This window comes from Homarus americanus, unplaced genomic scaffold (assembly GCF_018991925.1).
Source record: "Homarus americanus isolate GMGI-L3 unplaced genomic scaffold, GMGI_Hamer_2.0 scaffold50281, whole genome shotgun sequence".
Lineage (NCBI taxonomy): Eukaryota > Metazoa > Arthropoda > Malacostraca > Decapoda > Nephropidae > Homarus > Homarus americanus.
Genome location: NW_024742338.1, coordinates 4,018,150 through 4,041,910, shown reverse-complemented (window position 1 = coordinate 4,041,910; position 23,761 = coordinate 4,018,150). Strand labels below are relative to the sequence as shown.

Below are 23,761 nucleotides of genomic sequence, written 5' to 3'. Positions count from 1 at the left end.
ATCCAGGAAAAATCGCAGAAGTTGCTGTCCAGCCTCACCAACGAGGACTTCCAGATCTGCTTTCAGGAGTGGGAGGAGCGGATTCAGCACTGCATTAAGGCCCCTGGAGAATATTTTAAGGATGACTAAAGTTTCACTGTAATAACTTGAAATATAAGGATTTTATGAAACCAGTCCAGGAACTTTTGGATCACACCTCATACCTATACAATATTATATACAAAATTGTGTGCCTATGTTTTACACAGTTAATTTTATCAGAATAGGTACATCTGGTAAGAATATGTAAAATAAAGTTTAAAAAATCCTATTATAGCTTTAATACACTTGTCAAATCTCGAAAATAAAATACATGTATAAATTTTTTAAATCCCTCAAACTACCCTAACATGGATTCTACCATTTTATATTTAATTTTTCAATCACTTATGTTATTTTTGGACAGCAATCCATTCATATACAATGCTCCATTTTTAGTCACATATAAAGTAATTTTTAAACACTTAAACACTTGAGATTCTCATATATTAAACTATAATTTTTATATCAGTCCACAGGTTACAAGAAAAGGCTTTGAGAAGAGAGCCAGAAGCCCCTGCATATATTGTGGTGGGTAACACCTTGGAGTCCTGTATTGTGTACAGGTATGGCACAACAGTTAATTTATATAAAGATCAAGCAAATCATGACAAAGTTCTGTTCTTTTTGTACCAAATGGCCTCATCATCACCCAAAAATTATATCCAAATGGCCCATTAAGCCTTTACATATTTCAACACCAAATATTATGTGAAAAGAAATTACAGGTCTGTTCAGACAAGTTGCTCAGTTTTCAGTTGTAGCAGTAGTATCAACATCATGTGATGTTGGGTCATTTATAATTATTCCAACAACAGTAAACTCTCCAAAGTCCAGACCCTGTAAGTACGGATTTCGGATAGTCTGAACCCCTTCCCGGCAAGAAACAGTTGTCTGAACCTTTAAATGTTTGTTTGAAATTCCCACCGCACGCAGTCATTTAAAATTCCTGGCAGCAAGCAATCCCTTGGCCTCTTTCCTCCTCTCAGAACTGTGAGTGAGCAGTTTATTCCCTGAGTCTTAGAGTGGATTTGATCATAATGCTGCACTGTGACTGGTTAGCTTAAAGTTCAGCACACATTCAGCCACAGAAAAATTAAAAATTTTTAGGTACAGTGATCCCTCGGTTAACGAACGCCTCGGTTAACGAAATTTCGGTTAACGAATTACCTTCCATAAGGATCTTCAATTCGGTTAACGAACAAAAATTCGGTTAACGAAATTCTTACGAAATCATGTCAACATGTTTTCGCTTGTTCACCAGCTAGAATATTACCCGGTAGTCTGCCAAAACAGTAATCGGTTCTAGGGCTTAAATTCGTTCCCATTTGAGTAAATATCAAGAAGGTTATACTATTCAATAATTTTCCAAGTTTTATATTAAAATTTTTGGTAATTTTAACACTTATTTAACATAATTGCAGTACAGGAAACTAGTTTTTGGTGCACCAATCAGCCACTTGACTCACCCACCAAGGCGTCAGTTTGTATCTCTGGTCACTGGAGGTGACATCCTGCTTGTGGCTCTCTTGAACATAAACTATTTTTACGTTTTTACAGTACAATTATTGGTCATTCTGAAATTTATTTAACATATTGACAATATATAGTGCAGTGCAGTGTTGATTTAAAGAAAATAATTTTGAATTACACCTAGTGAACTTAAAATTTTATGGGTGAAATGACGGCATGAAGCATGGGGTGATTTCTCTTCCAACCCCACTTCCTTCTCTTCTCCCTTCTCCACCCCCACTTCTAATTCCCATCATCATCATCATCAACCAGGAGCCGTCTACATACACACCTCAAAGTAAGTGTACTTTACTGCATTTTTTTTTTTACTTTGTAATTTTCGGTGAGCTGGAACCAATTACCCAAAATCCCATTGAAACAATGGTTTCGGTTAACGAACGACCTTCTGAAACGAATTGTGTTCGTTAACCGAGGGACCACTGTACTGTATAACTTGCATTGCTGGAATCCTTGTAAGATAGTGATTAATTTGAGTACAGTATAAACATCATATAGTTTGCACAAGAGATAAAACTTTTAGTCCTTTAGTATAGTACATTGTGTACAAAGTGTGTACAGTAATATGTTGCTCAAAATTATGGCTTTTTTGCATGTAATTTGCATTTAACATTTGTTTAATTTAAGTCTCTAGCAATCCATGGTGCTTTAGAGACATGGGAAGTTTATAATTAGTGGGTCAGAGGTGTGTTGTTGAATTATTATTACCTGACCTCGGTTGGTCCGGTAAAACGGATAATCCAGCAATGCTTTGGAACCAAGGGTGCCGGAAAATCGGTGGTGGACCTGTAGTAATACTGTATGTAGTACGGGTATTGATGAATATCATAGATACATAGTCAATCCATCAGAGTATCATCCGCAAATTTGAAGGTTGGCAACCACATTCCTTCACTAAACATTTTTGGACTGTTTTTACCAATCCTCCAAGGTTTTGTATCTCTCTGGTAACCCAGTTTTTAATTTCATTCATCCATCCCAGTCTCTGCCCTGGCCCTCCTACCCTCATCTTTGATCATTAATATTTCTGATGTTATTATTCCCTCATCCCTAATTAAATGGCCAAAGTACATTTTAATTATTTCTTTTGACGATTTTTTTAAATCTTAGTACAGTAAACCTTCACCCAACACAGGTTAGGTTCCTGAAAAACCGCATGTTGGGCAAAATCGCGTTGGGGAAACTTAGCTTCTTCTGGGAATAATGGGGTGGCAGGATTGTGACCGCATATGGACTCTTATGACGTTGATGGTTGGGGTAACTGTTGCTACATACGCTCGATCCCATAGCCGATCTAAAATCTTTATTTTCTTGGCTAATGTTATCACTTTTCTACTTGGGTGTGCTACCACAACTAGCATCACCTCTGCATTTGGTAGCCATACTGCAAGGGCAAACACACAAAGCAACACAAAAACACAAAAAGTTCCAAAACCACTTTTGTACGGTGTTGACGATTCTATCGTGCAAGAGAGACCGACAGGCATCTCCAACTGGCACGTGGCTGAGGCAGAGTGGAGGAGGAGGGCAAAGGAAGGAAGGTGGAGGCGGCATGTTGTTATCCCGCTTTGTAGGTAGTAGGCAGCTACCAAACAGGGAGGTACTACCACCTGGGAAGATATTGGAAGCATAATGTGTTGCCTAATGGTAGACACTGCTGCCATATGGCATCACAAGAATTGTGACCAAGTCCCAGGTTGCTGATCTGACTTTCTGCCACATTTATACACAATTGCAGGGTCTCAATTATTTCTCTTACCTTGAGAACTCAACATACATATATTGTTTCTCACTATTGACCTTTTTTAAATTTTTGTATTTCTTTATGGTTCTCTATTATTATTATTATTATTATTATATTATTGTTATTATTATTATTTTGTTTATTATGAACTAAATATCATTATTATTGTTATTATTATTACAGTTTGCCCACCAGGCCCCAATGTGGGTCAGTGACCTGTGCCTGGGTGGGCTAACCCCTGTAAAAAAATAAAAATAAAATAAAATAATTAAATAAATTAAAATTTTCCTTGTTGCATAAATTACCAGTATTTGGTCACATATATTTAAACAAGTTTAGTCAAAATCGCTTTGGACAAACCAGCAATGGGCAAGAGTTCACTGTACTTCTTCATTTGTTTTCCTGTCAGGTATTCATCTATAACACCACATTTCAAAAGCCTCCAACCCACTATCTACTGTATTATAAGGTAGCTCTAAAATCCTGCACCACTCATTCCTTCACAACAATGTTCACTATCTATTCTTATAGTCCATGGAGTAATTTTTATATTTATTTGTCTATTTCTTCATTCAAATATCCATGACAAATTTATATGTCAATCCCCCTATTTTAGTCTGCTCAGACCAATTCAACCTAAAAAGCTTTTATATACTGTACAATACAGTATATCTATATTTTTTCCAGAGATTTTGTGAGTTGCCAAAGCGGTTACCGACTACCAGAATCTAATGCCAATGATGTCGTAACATGCTGCATTGTGTGTGATATAGATCAAGATGGCAAAAATGAAATATTAGTTGGAACATATGGACAAGTAAGAATTTTAAAAGTAGTAAAGCTTTCACTCTTGTAACTTAGATTAACAGTCATGTAAGGGTTATGATCATCAGAGTCTTGTCTCACAACTCTTTTGTTGCTTCTTGGTGATATTGGGTATATTGCCAAGATGTAACAGTTCCAAAAGACTTAAGGTTAAACTTTTCTAGTTAGAAGATATGACAGGACTCCACATTTATGATTCCCATAACACAATAGTAATCACAATCAAGATCCCCATAGTAAGCCCTTTACAGTGTACCTTTAAACCATTCAGGCCTACTTCATCCTTGGTTGCCTCATTACCTAACTCAATATACAGTATTTCAGTACAGTAACTGGATAATATGCTTAAAACATTTCAATAGTCATGTGTAAGTTTCACACACATAGTAAACCAATTCTTTACACAAAGAGTTAACTTTAATACCCACATTAGTTAGCAGGCTAGAGGTTTGCTGTGCAGTACAACAAAGGTAATGCAATAATACAAATTCATAACATAACTTTCGATATAATATCGTGCTGGATTTTATTAGTTTCTAAGCTGCTGTGCTAGTTTTACTGACACACAGAGAGTATTGGTGAATGTGCCAATAACAGCACTGGTGACTCAACCATTAAGAGTTTTGGTGACTTGGCCAATAACAGCACTGGTGACTCGGCCAATAACAGCACTGTTGACTCAGACAAAAACACCACTGATGACTCGGACAATAACAGCACTGGCAACACAGTCAATAGCACTGCTGGTGACTCAGCCAGTAACAACACCGGTGACTCAACCAATATCAACACTGATGACTCAGCCAATAACAACACTGTTGACTCAGACAATAACAGCACTACTGTCTCAGACAATAACAGCACTGTTGACTCAGACAATAACATCACTACTGTCTCAGACAATAATATCACTGTTGACTCAGACAATAACAGCACTACTGTCTCAGACAATAACATCAGTGTTGACTCAGACAAAAACACCACTGATGACTCGGACAATAACAGCACTGGCAACACAGTCAATAGCACTGCTGGTGACTCAGCCAGTAACAACACTGGTGACTCAGACAATAACATCACTACTGTCTCAGACAATAATATCACTGTTGACTCAGACAATAACAGCACTACTGTCTCAGACAATAACATCAGTGTTGACTCAGACAAAAACACCACTGATGACTCGGACAATAACAGCACTGGCAACACAGTCAATAGCACTGCTGGTGACTCAGCCAGTAACAACACTGGTGACTCAACCAATATCAACACTGATGACTCAGCCAATAACAACACTGTTGACTCAGACAATAACAGCACTACTGTCTCAGACAATAACATCAGTGTTGACTCAGACAATAACATCACTACTGTCTCAGACAATAATATCACTGTTGACTCAGACGATAACAGCACTACTGTCTCAGACAATAACATCAGTGTTGACTCAGACAATAACAGCACTACTGTCTCAGACAATAACATCAGTGTTGACTCAGACAATAACAGCACTACTGTCTCAGACAATAACATCAGTGTTGACTCAGACAATAACAGCACTACTGTCTCAGACAATAACATCAGTGTTGACTCAGACAATAACAGCACTACTGTCTCAGACAATAATATCACTGTTGACTCAGACAATAACATCACTACTGTCTCAGACAATAATATCACTGTTGACTCAGACAATAACATCACTGATGACTCAGACAATAACATCACTGTTGACTGAGACAATAACATCACTGTTGACTCAGACAATAACATCACTACTGTCTCAGACAATAATATCACTGTTGACTCAGACAATAACAGCACTGTTGACTCAGACAATAACATCACTACTGTCTCAGACAATAATATCACTGTTGACTCAGACAATAACATCACTGTTGACTCAGACAATAACATCACTGTTGACTGAGACAATAACATCACTGTTGACTCAGACAATAACATCACTACTGTCTCAGACAATAACAGCACTACTGTCTCAGACAATAACATCACTGATGACTCAGACAATAACATCACTACTGTCTCAGACAATAACAGCACTACTGTCTCAGACAATAACATCACTGATGACTCAGACAATAACAGCACTGTTGACTCAGATAATAACAGCACTGTTGACTCAGACAATAACAGCACTGTTGACTCAGACAATAACATCACTGTTGACTCAGACAATAATATCACTGTTGACTCAGACAATAACATCACTGTTGACTCAGACAATAACAGCACTGTTGACTCAGACAATAACATCACTGATGACTCAGACAATAACAGCACTGTTGACTCAGACAATAACATCACTGTTGATTCAGACAATAACATCACTGTTGACTCAGACAATAACAGCACTGTTGATTCAGACAATAACATCACTGTTGACTCAGACAATAACAGCACTGTTGACTCTGACAATAACATCACTGTTGACTCTGACAATAACATCACTGTTGACTCAGACAATAACAGCACTACTGTCTCAGACAATAACAGCACTACTGTCTCAGACAATAACAGCACTACTGTCTCAGACAATAACAGCACTGTTGACTCAGACAATAACAGCACTGTTGACTCTGACAATAACAGCACTGTTGACTCTGACAATAACATCACTGTTGACTCTGACAATAACATCACTGTTGACTCAGACAATAACAGCACTGTTGACTCAGACAATAACAGCACTGTTGACTCAGACAATAACAGCACTGTTGACTCAGACAATAACATCACTGTTGACTCTGACAATAACATCACTGTTGACTCAGACAATAACAACACTGTTGACTCAGACAATAACAGCACTGTTGACTCAGACAATAACAGCACTGTTGACTCAGACAATAACATCACTGTTGACTCAGACAATAACAGCACTGTTGACTCAGACAATAACAGCACTGTTGACTCAGACAATAACATCACTGTTGACTCAGACAATAACAGCACTGTTGACTCAGACAATAACATCACTGTTGACTCAGACAATAACATCACTGTTGACTCAGACAATAACAGCACTGTTGACTCAGACAATAACATCACTGTTGACTCAGACAATAACAGCACTGTTGACTCAGACAATAACAGCACTGTTGACTCAGACAATAACAGCACTGTTGACTCAGACAATAACAGCACTGTTGACTCAGACAATAACAGCACTGTTGACTCAGACAGTAACATCACTGTTGACTCAGACAATAACATCACTGTTGACTCAGACAGTAACATCACTGTTGACTCAGACAATAACATCACTGTTGACTCAGACAATAACAGCACTGTTGACTCAGACAATAACATCACTGTTGACTCAGACAATAACAGCACTGTTGACTCAGACAATAACATCACTGTTGACTCAGACAATAACAGCACTGTTGACTCAGACAATAACAGCACTGTTGACTCAGACAATAACATCACTGTTGACTCAGACAATAACAGCACTGTTGACTCAGACAATAACATCACTGTTGACTCAGACAATAACAGCACTGTTGACTCAGACAATAACAGCACTGTTGACTCAGACAATAACAACACTGTTGATGCGGACAATTTCTGGTTGCCATATACTGTACACTACATAAAGAATCACTGATATACCCTTTACATGACAACGATCATGATAATACAGAAGAAATAAACATACATTTAAAATTTATAAGAGAATAGAGTAAAATAATAAATACAAAATTGTATTGTAAATGAATTTTTCTTTGTGCATCTAGATGCACAAAGGTGATTGTTATATTTATGTATAATATTATTTCATTAGAAATCAGCTTAAATCATGCATACAAAGGCCTGCCATTGCTTAGCCAAGTACACTTTTTTCTTTTTTCAAAAAACAGAAAAAGAAGGTTATTTTTAGTTGAAATTAGACACTATTGAATGGCAGGCACATCAACAACAGTTGATGATTAGCTGTGAGGAGGAGGATACGGCAAACACTCTTCTCAGTAAATTATTCTTACAGTTAATGGTGCTTTATTGTTTTACTGTAATAATCATGGGTTGATGAATGGCCTCAAGATAGAGATTATGCACACATCTTTCAATTTTATTTTATATTGTATATTATTTACATTGTTGTGTATTTCATTTAACTTTTATTAATTTAATAATAATACAGTAAACATTTGTACTTCCAGACAATTGGGGAGAAGGTATCCGGATGTGGCAAATTTCCAGATGAACTGGGGGACAAATGCGTGTTAACGATAATCATAATGTTGTACAGTATATGGACTTTACTGATATGGGTAAGAACAATAGTTTTCTTAAAATAACATATACAGTTCTCCTGACCCTCGCTTTATGCTGTGGTTGCATTATGTGACAACAAAGCATAATGGGAATCCACATACAGTGAATACTTAATCTTTTGGGGAAAATTAGGATATGTCCCACAACTACTAAAAGTCAACAGTAATTCTATAAAAGTTGTGGAAAAATATTACAATACTCTAATGTGGGTTAAAATAAAGATAATATAATAAAAAGCTATAAAATATAATATAAAGCAATAAACTAAGACATATGAAGAGCAGGGGTGTTTGTGTGGAATGTGAGAGTGGCTGACTCACCACTCCAGCCACGTCCTGTGACATTACATACAGTGCATTACACACATACACACACACACACACTGTGCCACATTTCACAACAATTTCTTGATCTTTAATGATATAAAAGTTGTAGAAAAATCATTTAAATATTCTGATGTGGCTCAGAAATAAAGATAATAAAAAAATAAAAATATATAATAATAAATAAAGAACATGGATGGGTGAAAAGTGAGGTGCATGTGTGTGTGTGGTGGCAGCTGTGGCCTTGAGCTTCCTGATAATTGAGCAGCCCTCACTCCTTCAGTGTGATGTCACATACACACACATCACATGTAAAGAAGTCTGGTGTAGTACAGTAAAACCAAATATATTTTATGGCAGGGAGTATTTTAGGAAAACCTTTTGAGTGTATTTTCCTCCTGTAGCCATAGTTTTCTTGAAATAATATATACAGTACCAGGAAATGTGAGGAATAAATAAAAATATTACCAACAAAAAATACTGTATTGCCAAATCAGTAAATAAAAGCCAAATGAAATTTTCACACAGTCACCATTTGCATATACTTCCTGTTTCACCATAGTAACGAAGATCAGCTGGGACGCCGATTCCCTAACAACGCTCCCCAACCCCAACACTCTGTGTTCTCCTCCTGTTACATGTTTGCCCTTAGGACAACTATTTGTTTTACTTTTTTTTCACAATATGTATGTAGGATGGTGTGTGCATGTAAATGAGTAAAAATAAATGAAGAAAGTTATAGACATCCACCCAAAAATACGGGTTGATAAACAACCATAACACTTCATAACTTGGCCCAGCGACGACGCAGACTGGGTCCATTTTAGCAGCCGGGGAGTAAACACTGCATTCAGACTGAGAGAGAGACCGGATAGGAATTTGCCACATCCAGACGTCGGTCTGGACCAACCCAAGCCTGGTTCTCAGAGATTCGGAAGTGCAAGAGTTTACTATAATAATAATAATAATAATAATAATAATAATAATAATAATAATGTACATTTAGGCAATTTAACTAAGGATAGCTGACAAAGTCATGAGGTAGTTATTTCGAGTAGGGTCCTTTAGTTTTAATGCCAACAACAGCATCTGGTGTTCCCAGGCAGTCAGCCATTCATGTACTTACCAGACCTAACATTACTTAACTTCACTGATCAGATGAAAAGCTGTGTTCACTTTTTGGAGGCATGTCAGTAAAAATAACACAAAATTGTGTGAGGACAACTGTATGAATTTTTTTTTTATTTATTTACCCTGAAGTATTGAAGTGTGAATATTAAATCAATGGATTTGCCAACAATATTAGAAATGTTTAAAAGAAAACAAGAACCTCATGATCTAGAGTCACAACCTTATTTTCAGACTGTAATTGTTTACAAACTCAGAGAAGAAGAAGAACCATCTACTTGGGATATTCACCACAGAATAACAGTACCCTGCCCAGTACTTTCATTGGCCTATTGTGATGTTATGGGAGATGGCTCATTTCAGCTTATTGTCATGACCACCACAGGCATACATATTTTTCAGGTATAGTATTTTTTGAGCAGTACAATAAACTCAAGATTTAGTATAAGCACATTATTAAAGGGATCTTTGCTGTGTAGAAGCACTAGGTGACCAAACCAAATCATTTCTTGGAAATTCTGGTTTACCCTGTCTCTTTATTTATTCATCTAAGGTTTCATCCCTGAAGTGGTTTTGTAATCCCAAGATCATACATCCTTTAAGTATGGACTAACACATGCACATAGCTATATACAATGAACATAATTATTAAAGTACTGTACTTATTTACACGTAAACGTACTACCTGTACTACTACTACTACACTTTGCTGTCACTCGAAATCGAGTATGACGATCATCCATCTATGAGACAATGATAGGAATTATTAATGATGTCACCTTTGTTGGTGAGTTTTAAGGTAACTAAAGAGGCTGATATAGGACCGGCAGGGCCTGCCTCAGTTTGCTGTCGGGCTAACTCGAAAGTATTGACACCTTCTCGTGTGGTGCTCCTCCAAGCTTTGCGGTGTGGAGTAATTGTCAACCAAGTAAGGGGGGTCAATTTTGCACTTTTTCAGATTTTTCTTAAGACTATCTTTATACCTTTTCAGTTGCCCACCAACATTAGGTTTACTATTTGTTAGGTGACTGTAAAGTAGCTGCTTTGGCAGTCTAATGTCGTCCATGCGGGTAACATGGTCAGTCCAACGTAGTTGTTAGTGCATTGTGGTAGCCTCGATGCTCTACAATTGGTGTCGGAGGATTAAACGTAGACTACGTTGGTGGAGGTTTTCAAGTACCTTGAGGTGCCTCCTGTATGTGACTCATATCTCGCTGCCATATAGCAGGGTGGGGAGGTCCACTGCTCGTTATACATGCAACTTTGTAGATAATTTAAGCTCCCTACAGCTGAAGACATGGGTACGGAGTGTGCCAAAGGTTTGAGATTCACATCTGATCTGATGTTGAATCTCTTCATTGATGTCCGAGGTGGTGGACAGGTGGGAGCCAAGATACTGAAAGTGGGTAACAATAGAGAGGGTAGTACCGTTAACCCTTACGCCCTGGGCTAGGGTGTCGCTGGCCGTATCCCCCATGTGGGGTAAATCAAGAAAAAGCAACTTTTCCCCAATTTTTTTTAACCTTTTTAAATGATAAAACAATCAAAAAGAAATTAGAAGAACTATATATTGTCCCTCTAGAAACTTCCCTGGGGCAGCAGTGGTGAGGGAGGTAAGGGGATAGTGTTGTTTTGACGGCTAGCGTTTGTGGTCACTACTCAGTGGCAATTTTCTGCTTGCCTTGTGTCCAGGATGGCCAGTAATGTATCAAAATACTTATTTCCTGTAAATAATTCATTTGGAATATTTTATTTCCATTACCTTTCATAAAAAATGCTTGGCGACAAAACACAGTCTGTCGCCAGGCTGTCTTTGTGTTTGGTAGAGAAAGTAATACCTATATATAATTATCGGAATAATAATTCCACAAATAAATACATTTATAACTTAATCATAGCATTAATTTACAGTAATACTAAACTACAATACAACTACACTACTTCTAGTAATATTACTTTGATAAAACATGATAAAATGGACAAACAATGAAAATGAAACAAACAAAAGTAGGAAATTATCTTCTGGAAGCTTCCCCGTGGCCGAGTGTGTGGCGTGACAGGCAAATAGTCACATTGGAACATATTAACTAACGCTGGGCATTCAAGCAATGCCGCGAAAAGGTGCACGTTCTGTAACGTCAACCGGGAAGCACCGGACGGACGTTCCAAAACAGCAACCGTGGAACGTAATAACTAACGCTGGGCATTCAAGCAATGCCGCGAAAAGGTGCACGTTCTGTAACGTCAACCGGGAAGCACCGGACGGACGTTCCAAAACAGCAACCGGGGCATAGGGGTTAAGCTGGATGGATGATGGAGATGTGGCTGAACCAGGGGCAGGCTGAAAGAGAATCTGAGTCTTACGTACATTCACCTCAAGGCCGAAGTGTGCATACGCATCTGCATAGTTCACATTCAGTGTGAGTGACAAGGGTGAGGTCGTCTGCATACTGAAGCTCAGTAATGGAAGCTGTTGACATCTTTGTTCTTTCCTGGAATTGTCTTATGTCGAAGAGACCCTTCATCCAATACTCGATGTCCACCCCACCAGCTAAATTGGCACTGGCACGAATAAGGAAGGCAGCCAAGAAAATGGAAAAGAGAGTTGGTGCCACACATCCTTGTTTTACCCCCCGTTTGGTTGGGGAAGAACTCAGACTGTGTGTCATTGTGCAGGACACTGCCATTCATGTTATCTTGGAGTAGCCTCACATTGGCGATGAATTTTGGTGGGCAGCCAAAACGGCTGTTGACCAAGTCGAAGGTCTTGGTTAGGTCGACAAAAGCCATGTACAGGTAGTGATGCTGTTCTCTGCACCTTTCTTGTATCTGGCGGGCAGCAAAGATCATGTCAGTGGTGCCACAAAATGGTCTAAAGCCACATTGAGATTCTAGGAGGAAGTTTTCTGCCTCAGGGAGAAGTCTGTTTAGGAGGACTTGGGCAATAATTTTGCCAGCTACGGACAGCAGCGAGATTCCGCGGTAGCTGCCACAGTCTGACCGGTCTCCCTTGTTCTTATAAATATTGACGATGGAGGTGTCTTTAAGGGCTTGGGGGATTTCCTCCTTTTCCCATATATTCTCCAGGAGAGAGTGGAGATGGCTGGTAAGCAGAGGTCCTCCTGCCTTATACACCTTGGCTGGGATTCCATCATGCCCTGAGGCCTTGTTATTTTTCATTTGTTTGATGGCAGTAGCTACCTCATCCAGGGATGGAGGATAGTTGAGGTGGGTCAGCTCTGGATGCTGATGGACCTGCTGGGTAGTCAGGACATCTACATCGGTGTTTCGGTTGAGCAGCAAAAGGTAGTGCTCTTTCCAGCACTAACGGATGCCTTCTTTATCTTTAATTAGGGAGTTACTATCGGATGTGCGGAGGGGGCTGTGCCATGAGTGATTGGCCCATGAAATGATTTCATGGAATTGAAAAATTTGCGCATCTTGTGTTGATCTGCAAGTTTTTCCGTTTCACATGCTTTATTTTTAAACCAGTCGTTCTTTAGTTTGCGAAGTTCATGCTGGGCTGTCGCTTTCTTCTTGCTGAAGGTATCAGCTTTGGTCCAAGACCGAGGGTTGTTCTGCCAGTCAGTTACAGCAGCACTTTTATCATTGACAAGTACATTGATTTCCAGGTCATTTTCATCAAACCAGTCCTGGTGCATTCTTTCAATCTAGCTGAGGGTCTTTCTGCAGGTTTTTGTCATGACAGTGTTGATAATACCCCATTCGGCTCACTGGGATTTGGGTTGTTTGTTGTCGAGCTGCTCTCTGAAAACATGTGCTACTGCTGGACCCTCCAGATGCTTAGTGTTAAAACGTCTTCTGAAGGTTTGTTGCTTTCGCCATTATGGGACGACGTGAAGTGAGAGCTTGGCTCTGATGAGTTGATGATCAGTGTCGCTGTTGTCTAAGCCACACATGGCTCGGGTGATGACATCTCGGCGATCTCTTTCTCTGACAATGATGAAGTCAATGAAATGCCAGTATTTGGATTGTGGTGTTGCAACGAACCTTTGAATTTGTTGGCCTGCCTAAACAAAGTTTTGGTGATAGTGAAGTTGTGTGCAGCACACTTGCTGAGGAGTAGGCCATTGGGATTACACTTGCCTAGTCCATTTCTCCCTATGATTCCCTGCCAAATGTCAGCATCTCTGCCAACTCTGTCATTGAAGCCACCAAGGAGCACAACCTTATCTTCTCTGGGGGTAGAGGTTAGCACTCTGTCAATGTTGGCATAAAAGGCCTCCTTGATGTCATACTCTGCATCCAGTGTTGGGGCGTATGCACTGATGAAAAAGGCATGATGCGAGTGATTCAGTGGGACTCTGAGCATCATAAGGCGCTCGTTGATCCCAACAGCCATTTCAGTTAGTATGTGTAGGATGGGTTGGCAGATGGCAAAGCCAACTCCATAAATGCGGTTTCTCCCTGCAGCAGGCTTACCCTTTCAGAAGAAGGTATAGCCCGACTCCCGTTCTTTGAGTCGACTCTCGTCTGGGAGCCGGGACTCACTAATGGCTGCTATGTCGATGTTATACCTAGCCAGCTCTTTTGCCATGAGGGCGGTTCTTCTTTCAGGACACGCATTTGTGCCAGTATCCAGAAGGGTCCTGACATTCCATGCAGTGACCGTAAGAGATTGTACAGTTTGTTTTTGTTTTGATCTGGGATTATAATTGTGTTTTTGACCACATAAGGATGACCTTACTGGGTTTGGTTGCCCAGTCAGGTTGGTTCTTTAGGCAGGCTATGTTTAGGGCACCTTTTCTAGTTCCCTCCCCCATGTGTGGTGAGCAGAGTGGCTCCTTGAAAGGGCTGCTCAGTAGCACAGGCAGGACTGGATTACACTGCTGCATAGATCCCAGTGCATAAATGACCATCTTATCTGTGCCGCCCATGTGCAGAGTTGTGACTAGAGACTCCTGGCAGTCATCTCTGCCTGTTCCTGTTGCCACTCGTCCGTCGCCATAGGGTTTTGGGGTATAAGGGTTTAATGATGATTAGGAGTATGATAAATTGGATGATGGCTGCACGTGAATTGATTTATGTGGTGAGGCTGGAGCGCAGGCTGCAACCACACATCTTGGCTCTTTTTGATCCAGTGGTGCAAGTGTTGCAATGACTGGGGAGAAGGAGATTTGCAATGGACTGCCGATAACCCAGTTTGTTGGGTTTTGCCTTAGTAGCCTGTCCATCATGCATTGCCTTGGTTCGCCGGTATAGTCGTTGGGTTCCCATGTTGGTCACCTCTTCCGCCTATACTGTAACGCCATTGGGGTCCTGTTGAAGCTCTGTAAGCATGTCTGCCTGATGCGGGGCTCCACCACAGATTTTTCATTCGGGGTTTACTCCCGAAGCCTTATACCTACCAAGGTTAATCCACAAGGCAGCGGGGCAATGGCTGGTAAGCACCAGGACGTGTCCTTGTGTCAGTGGGCCTATGTGCCGTCCTTCTGGGGCCCACTGCTACTCTGAGATCCCCTGCTTGTCTAGCCTGGGCCCATCACTACTAGCACTATCATCACCGTGACTACTAGCACCATCATCGCCATCACTACTATTGGGTCACTGCAAGTTTGTGAGTTTGTGCATAGGAGAGCATGTTTATGTTCTATATAATTTTTGTTGTTGTACAAGTAATGTTACAAAAAAAAATAGCCAGGGGAATGTAAGGTGACGGAGCCGTGTATTTAGTATTCATTGAAGATCAACAGTAATAAATATTCAGGTTTTCATCTAAGTTTTACTGAGTAGTGGCCTTTGGTGTGTGGTGTTGAGCTGCTGTTCCATGGAGATATCACAAGGCCATGATCGTGTAACTCAATGATTATTGTTCAGTATTGATGCTGTTACTTATCATTGATGATTTTTTTCTTACAGTGAGAGGATATCACTACCATTCACTTTGTACTATGTTTTGGTGACTGTGAAGTGATTTTTGCTATGTTTTTTATAACTGTAAAGTGCTTTGCCTCTTTTGTTGTGGACATGATGTGAGCAGTGTTTGCCACAATAATATTACTGTATTATCATTCACTCTTGTTTTTGTGATTGTGAAGTGAGCAGTGTAAATTTGAAAATGTCTGGGAAGGCCAAGGCACTCAGAAAAACCATGTCTCTGAGGGTGAAGATTGTGTGGGAGTCAGAGTAATGTCTCCATTCCACCTTCAAAAGTCCCCTTAGTCTTGAAGGGGACAGGTAATGATGACCAGGCTTATTTTTAATGATATAGTGAGTGTTGTAGATATAGTATTAGCATAGGATTTTTTTTCAGTGATAAATTTGGGTGCCCATGGGCATACAGGATGGAGGGGGTTGCAGCCCCCAAAACTCTGAGAAGAAGAAAAAAATTGTAGGCAATAGCATATCAATGATTCAGGCAAGCGCCACAAGCAACATTCATATTTGAAAATTTGCATTTTCCATACAGTGTCTCAGAATTTATGACCTGAGAGCCCTCCAGGGACTATTCCGAGTTACTGAAGGTGTTCATACGTCTGATTGTGTAACATATACCGTGACATCACTTCAGCAGCCAATAGACTAACAGTATGGCCAGGATGTCATGAAACTTGACTTTCATCTGCCAATTAAATTTAAATATTAATCCTTGGCAAATTTACTGATAATTTAGATTTATAATTCATTCTTGCCATGGCAGCCATGAGGAAAATAAACAAAACATAAGGGAAACTTTTGACATAAATAGAGGTAAATTCATAGAATTATTGGGGAATAATTTGATGGAACTTCAAATATGAGAGGTGAAAGAAAATGATTAGCTGCATTGATGAAGGAATTATCTCCACTTAGTATTTCTTGATATTTAAGTGCACTGCTACGGTCATCTCCTGAACCTGGCAATCCAGGATACAATGACAGATATCAAACCTCTCCAAAATTTACTTGGAACAATACAGTCTATATAATTTTCTTTAGACGAGTCCCAAGCGCCGTGCATTCTTTAAAGACATTGAGGTGAAGGATAATGACATCAACCTCACATTGAATCATTAAGTGTGACTAGATGGTTGTGTCGCCAGGCAGCTGTGAGAGCTATCACTGATTAAATGCCTAAAATCATCAGGGGTCTTGTTACCTTATCAGATGATTGCAAACCAAAAATCTATGCAAATGAAAATGCTCTACTACATGCAATATGTGACTATGAATTTGTATTCGGTCTAACTTTACTGAAAGTCATCTTACTAAATATGACCAGTCTGATTAAGTATCTTCAATGTAAGAACATTGATGCTGGTGCTGCTCGGAGGACTGCTATGGTAATAATAAAATAACTAAGTAGGTGTCAAAATGATGAGTTTCCAGCAACTGTGGTCCACTGCTGAAATGATGTCTAATATCGTCAAGAAGGAAATAGATGGCTCAAAGTTTAATTTCCATGATGTGGCGAGACCACAAAGAACCAAGCCTTCACGGCATTTGCAAGCACTCAACGGAGAATCATTGGATGTTCCCGAAGTTCAAAGTGCCGAGGACTAATACCAAGTCATGATTTATTTTCGAAGCCTTGACAAAGTTATTGGGGAGATGGAATCTCGGTTTGAAAGTAATAACTAGGAGGTTCTGTGTGCTCTTAGTGATTTTATATTAAGCTCTTCACCTTCCCCTTTCTAGCCTTGATATTATCAGCACATTCTACTCACTCGACAATTCCAGCCACATGATGCACACCAGAGAGCTCATTCAGTGCGCTACCTCGAATGAAAACATACCTCCGCACACCCATGGGAAAGCAACGTCTCGAGAATATCTTTATCTTGAATATTGAGCGTGCCTATTTCACAAAAGTAATTGAAAATGACATGAACAGAATTATTGATATACAGTGGTCCCTCGGTTAACGAACACAATTCGTTCCACAGTCGTTCGTTAACCTAAAATTTCGTTAACCAAATCCATTGTTTCAATGGGATATTGGGTAATTGGTTCCAGCTCACAGAAAAGTACATACAAAGTAAAAAAAAGATGCAGTAAATTACACTTACTTTGAGGTGTGTATGTAGAAGGTTCCTGGTTGATGAAGATAATGGGAATTAAAAGTGGGGGTGGAGGAGAAGGGAGAAGAGAAGGAAGTGGGGATGCAGTAATTTCACCAATAAAATTTTAAGTTCACCAGGTGTAATCAAGATTGTTTTATTTAAATCAACACTGCACTTTGTATTATCAATATGTTAACTAAATTTCAGAATGACCAATACTTTTGATGTAAAAATGCAAAAATATTCAAGACACCAACAAAATCGATATTCACTCCACTGTAAGCAAAGCCAAACTGACGCCTGGTGGGTGAGTCAAGCTGTTGATGGGCACACAAAAAACTAGTTCCCTGTACTGCATACTGTATATTATCAGTATGTTAACTAAATTTTAAAATGACTAATAATTTTAATATAAAAAATGCAAAAATATTAAAGAGCACAACTTTCTTGATATTTACTCCACTGGAAACGAATGTACACATAGAACATATTACTGAATTGGCAGACTAGCCCATCAGCTGATACTCACACCAAAACGTATTTGTCGTAAGGATTTCGTTAATCGAAGTTTTGTTCGTTAACCGAATTGAAGATCCTTATGGGAGGTAATTCGTTAATCGAACCGTTCGTTAACTGAGGGACCACTGTACTGTATATGGCTAAAGGAAGAATAGGTCATCACACTTCCTTGAAGTAATATTTACTGATGCACTTTTTCTTTTCTTTTTTTATGGGGAATAGCCCACCCGGGCATTTCAATTAAAAAAAGGAGAGGGATTAAATTTAAATTATAAAATTTGGGCAGCAGAGGCTTTATTAGGGTATGTGCCCCCCCCCAAATAAAATCTGCCTTTATGCCCATGTGGGTGTCCTCCCCAACTGACTGGAAACTTATCCCATTGAACCCCATGTTATAATGATCCCAATTGTTGATATTTCGACCTGCGATGGGTTTTTCTAGAACGTTACTCTATCGTAAATAGGGGATACCTGCACTGTATTCCATAATAATAGTGAAAGCGTTTATTATATCGGGGTCCTCACTATCCAAGTCATCGATATCCATGGTTTCACATTTACAAGGCCAATAAAAGGGATATTATCGGTGGAGATAGCATGTTGCCATTATTACAAGTAATGAAACTATAAAAGTTGTGGAATAATAATTACAGTACTCTTAGGTGGTTTAGAAATAAACAAAATATAATACAGCTAGACCCCGACTTACGACTGCTTCGACTTATGACCGCCGGAGTTGTGACCCTTTTTTTTTTCATTTTTTTTTTCTCCAAATGACACACGCATTTTCTATACTGAAACGTTTCCAGTTAATGTAGTCTCCATGTATAATTAGAAAATTATGGGGGACCCATGTGCATTCAGCTGACTACATTACGTAAAGGTAAGTGCTCAGTCGCACTGTATCCATTCCTCATTATTTATTACTTTCACTGTACTGTAGCCATTCCTCATTATTTATTACTTTTGCTGTACTGTATTTCATTGTAGATTTTTTATTTAATTATTATTTTTTTTTATATATATCTATGTCGGACTTACAACCATTCGGACTTACGACCAGGATTTGGGTCCCTAACCCCGTCGTAAGTCGGGGTCTAGCTGTATAAAAATATAAAATAAGAACAATTACGAGCATGGTGTGTACGGTATGTATGGCATGTGATTGTGTACGTTAGCTCATGGAGTCAGTGGACTGTAACTGTGTTGTCAACTCGCCACCCAGTAGCACTCAGAGCGGGTAAGGCTGAGTTGTGGTGTACATTATGGTTATTTTTCATCTCATAATTTTGGTTAGGTACAGTATTGTCTCCGTTAACCGGAATCCCTCAGACCCAGAAATCTCCGATAGCCGAAATTTTAATTTTCTAGTTAAATCGTTCCCAAAAGTGGTTTTTGGAACTATTTTCCGAGGGCACATTTTCTGGAAAATTCAGAGAAAATCTCCCAATTCCAGGAAAATTCTGGGAATGGGGAAATTTTTTTTCTGGGTTTGGGAGATGAAAATCAGGTGCCTTTTCCAGAAATTCCGAGAAAATTTTTTCAATGCCCGGAAAATTTCAGGGATGAGGGATATTTTTCCGGGTTTGAGAGACAATGTAATGGGCAATTTCTGGAACTTCCGAGAACATTTTTCCGTAACCCAAAAAATTCTGGAAAATTCTGTGGATGAGGGATTTTTTCCAGCTTTGAGAGTCATCCCGTTACCGGAAATCTCTCATTCCCGGAAGTGCTTTGCACTAATTGTTCTGGCTAACAGAGATATCACTGTATATGTAATTTGCTTCTTTCTTCTTATACTGTTCCATGCACACACACACACAATTATTCATACAGAATGTGAAAAAAAGCCGTTTTTTTCTAAAAACAGTTTTTGTGATATAATCAAAAACATAAAGGTAATAAAATTTTTTTACGTGCACAGGAGTTAGCACACAGAACTGAGGAGGGGAAAGTGGAGCGGTGTGAGGGATCTCGATTGTTCAACAGTATTAAAGGAATTAAAAAAATATTAGGATTTTGGGCAACTTACGTATATAATTATTTCACTTAAATTGTACAGTGAACCCTCACTTTACGCGGTCAATTGAACCCACAGAGGCCCGCGTAAAGCGAGAAACGCGTAAAGTGAACTACATAACATATGGGATTAAATGAAATAGAGACCGGCTGACCCCCAAACTCCACTTTTTCCGACACAATACCTATGTTCTAGTAAAAATAACATCTTAATTTTATGATGGTACATGCACACAATTAATACTTAAGAGAAATAGAGAAATACAGTCGCCAAGTTAATGTCCATTCAAATAATGGACTCAACTCCCTCCCCCTCTTCTCACACTACACTCGCTGGCTCTTCCCTCTCTGAGAAATTTTTGGGGGAAAACCACTAGATTTTAAGGTATAGTAATAAATAATACCTCAAACTAAAGTTAGGATAATATAATTGACATTGCTGGATTCCTTGTAAGACCAGGAATATTTTGAATATAAATGTCATATATTTTGCACAAAAGATAACATATTTACTCGGAGTAAACAAAATACTTACCTTAGATCTAAAATTTGTATGTCTAATGCAAAATCTATGATGTTTATATTCAAAATGATCATCAAATTGTAAGAATTCCAGCAATGTAAATTATATTCTGGCCGGGTAATTTGTATGAATTTTATGAGCTAAAACAAATATCTTCAGTTAATAAAAAAAAAAATTATTCTTCACGACACTATCTGTCAGTCAAAGTACCTCACCTTGCCTTTCCCCCCTCTTCCAACCGCGCCAGATGGTCGGTCGATCCCTCCGTCCCCCCCATCCCCCACCAACCCTCCCTACCAGATAAATGCTTGGGAGAAACCAGAATATTTACCTTTTAAGTAATAAATAATACCTCAGACTAAAGTTAGGATAATATAATTGACAATGCTGGATTCCTTGTAAGACCAGGAATATTTTGAATATACACTTCATATATTTTGCACAAAAGATAACATATTTGCTCTGAGTAAACAAAATACTTGCATTAGATCTAAAATTTGTATGTCTAATGCAAAATCTATGATGCTTATATTCAAAATGATCATCAAATTGTAAGAATTCCAGCAATGTAAATTATATTCTGGCCGGATAATTTGTATGAATTTTATGAGCTAAATAAAAAACATTATACTTCACCCGAGTAAAGGGGTACACGCACCGCGGAATGTGAGCATCCCGGTTCTGGCAGGGTACCTTGTAAACGTGGAAACGTGGAATGTGGGACCTCGTAAAGTGAGGGTTGACTGTATATAAAAAGACCATGATGTTTATGTATCCAAAGGTCAAATATTTCCATAATTCGAACAGGGCTTGGTTGTCCCAAGCAATTCAGATTTGCGAAGTTTTACCCTAGTATTGACCTCCTCCCTATTTGCAGCTAGCTATTCATTAATATGGCTGCCTGGCAAAGGGTACACTTTTAGAGTGAAAGTATTGATCCTGAAATACTGCTTTCTAGCAAAGCCCATAGCGGCAGCTCTGATACCCTCTCTCTTCCTTTGGGTTTGTCAAAACTTGGCTGGACACTAAATTCAAAATGGTAGATTGAGAGCAGCTTTTGAATTTATTTACCCTTTATAAGGATGGTGGTTGTGATTGGGAGAGGTGTGGCCATTAGTTACTACAACCCTTTAAAATGGCAACAGGCTTAGTTAGAAACTGGGATGTCAGATCAGATCTTCCTTTTCTTGTTATTTTGTCTGTGCAGTATCATCTATTGTGCTTGCATTCCTCTCAAAATCATTCTAATTTCATTGTATTAGCAGTCAATAAAGAAAATTGTAGTATTGAAGCAAGCTGATTGCTTTGTAAAGTAAAAAGATTTACATTTAAGAAAATAACAATAAAATTGTTTCTTGACCAGATAAATACTATATCTTAACTTTTCAATTCAACAGCATAACCCCTGGGAAGTGGCATCAGTCATCCTTAGTAGGCTGGAAGCCCTTACTGAAACTGAAGCTGATTTCATTCCTACTGGTGCAGAAGTAAAGGCCAGTTAATAATGCAGAAAATTATAAAAACTTGTGATCCAAACACACAATACTGTACTGTTCAAGTATGTTTATGTAAATGAGTTTGATATGTGAATTTTTCTAATAAATTTATAGACTCAAGTATTTTTTTGGGGGACTTTTTCAGGCTATACTGCATGGATCAGAATTGGGTGCATAAACAAATCCTACTGCCACTCTACCTGCTGTATCTCTATAAGTCTCTTGGTGTTGGCTAACCCAAGCATATGTGGAAAATGGCCATATAAAGAAGACAGTGATGCCAAGCTCTCCTATTATTCACATGCTTCCTGGATATTCATTCCCCCTCACTTCTTATACTTCTTCATCCCATCCTTTTCTCTCTAAATCTAACCCACTCCCTGATTTTTACCACTCTTTCAATATACAGTAAAAGTCCAAAAATCCGGATGCCAAAAATCCGGACCACCCGAGAATCCGGACTTTTGGAAAACTAATTTTTTTTTTTTTTTTTTTTTAGCGGGCTTTTGTGTGTATGTGCGCATGCGTGAGCGCCACAGCTGCACAGCGACAACAAGCGACCACGTGGTCTCCACTTTAAAACGAGCAATCAAACTGTGACAACATACCGTATATACTCATCTATAACCCCCCCTCGTTTATCTGTCGACCCTGATTTTTTGACCAAGAAATCGTTAATTTATGATATTCCTCGTTTATAGTTCGACCCACGTTTTTGAGGGTAAGGGAACAACAAAACCTTCAGTAAAAACGCTCTACGTCCTATAAACTGAAACACGAGTGCCCAAGGCAAATTGTTTACCATTTATTATTAAAACACTTTACACTGAAACGCGGGTAGTTTCAACAAAAATATTGTATATTTCCATTCAAGTATTTATTCAAGTCAATTAGGAGGGAATATTATTGTAATACAACAGTTTTTTAACTAAACCATTCGAAAAGTGATTACGGTAACATCTTTTGAACGAAAGAAAGCGAAAGTCATTGTTTTCGTCACGATTTTATCCCACTTTCCACTTTAATACGTACGTCATTTCAACAAAAATATTACATTTCCGTGAATGTATTATATCAAGCACAGTATGAATAGAATATCATTGTAATATAACAGAATTTTAACCGAAACTATTAAAAAAACGAGTAACATCTCAAGAACATCGGAAGCTTAGGTAAAGTCTTTTGTTTCCCTCATGTATTTTATCCTATTTTACGTTGAAATACATCACGTTTCAGCAAAACTACTATTTATTTCCGAGAATATATTCATT

The 23,761-nt window shown here is 38.7% G+C and overlaps 1 protein-coding gene across 7 annotated transcripts in view; it reads left to right on the top strand.

Moving 5' to 3' along the window:
* Positions 1–22,610, top strand: part of LOC121876799 (KICSTOR complex protein kaptin-like) — a 53,393-nt gene extending 30,783 nt beyond the window's left edge. For all 7 annotated transcript variants that reach the window (XM_042382207.1, XM_042382210.1, XM_042382213.1 and 4 more), the window contains 4 exons: positions 551–644; positions 4,040–4,169; positions 10,165–10,332; positions 22,392–22,610. In XM_042382207.1, coding sequence (XP_042238141.1) covers positions 551–644; positions 4,040–4,169; positions 10,165–10,332; positions 22,392–22,496 — 497 coding nt within the window. In that variant the 3' untranslated portion in view covers positions 22,497–22,610. The remainder of the gene's footprint in view (positions 1–550; positions 645–4,039; positions 4,170–10,164; positions 10,333–22,391) is intronic.
* The last annotated feature ends 1,151 nt before the right edge of the window (positions 22,611–23,761 follow it).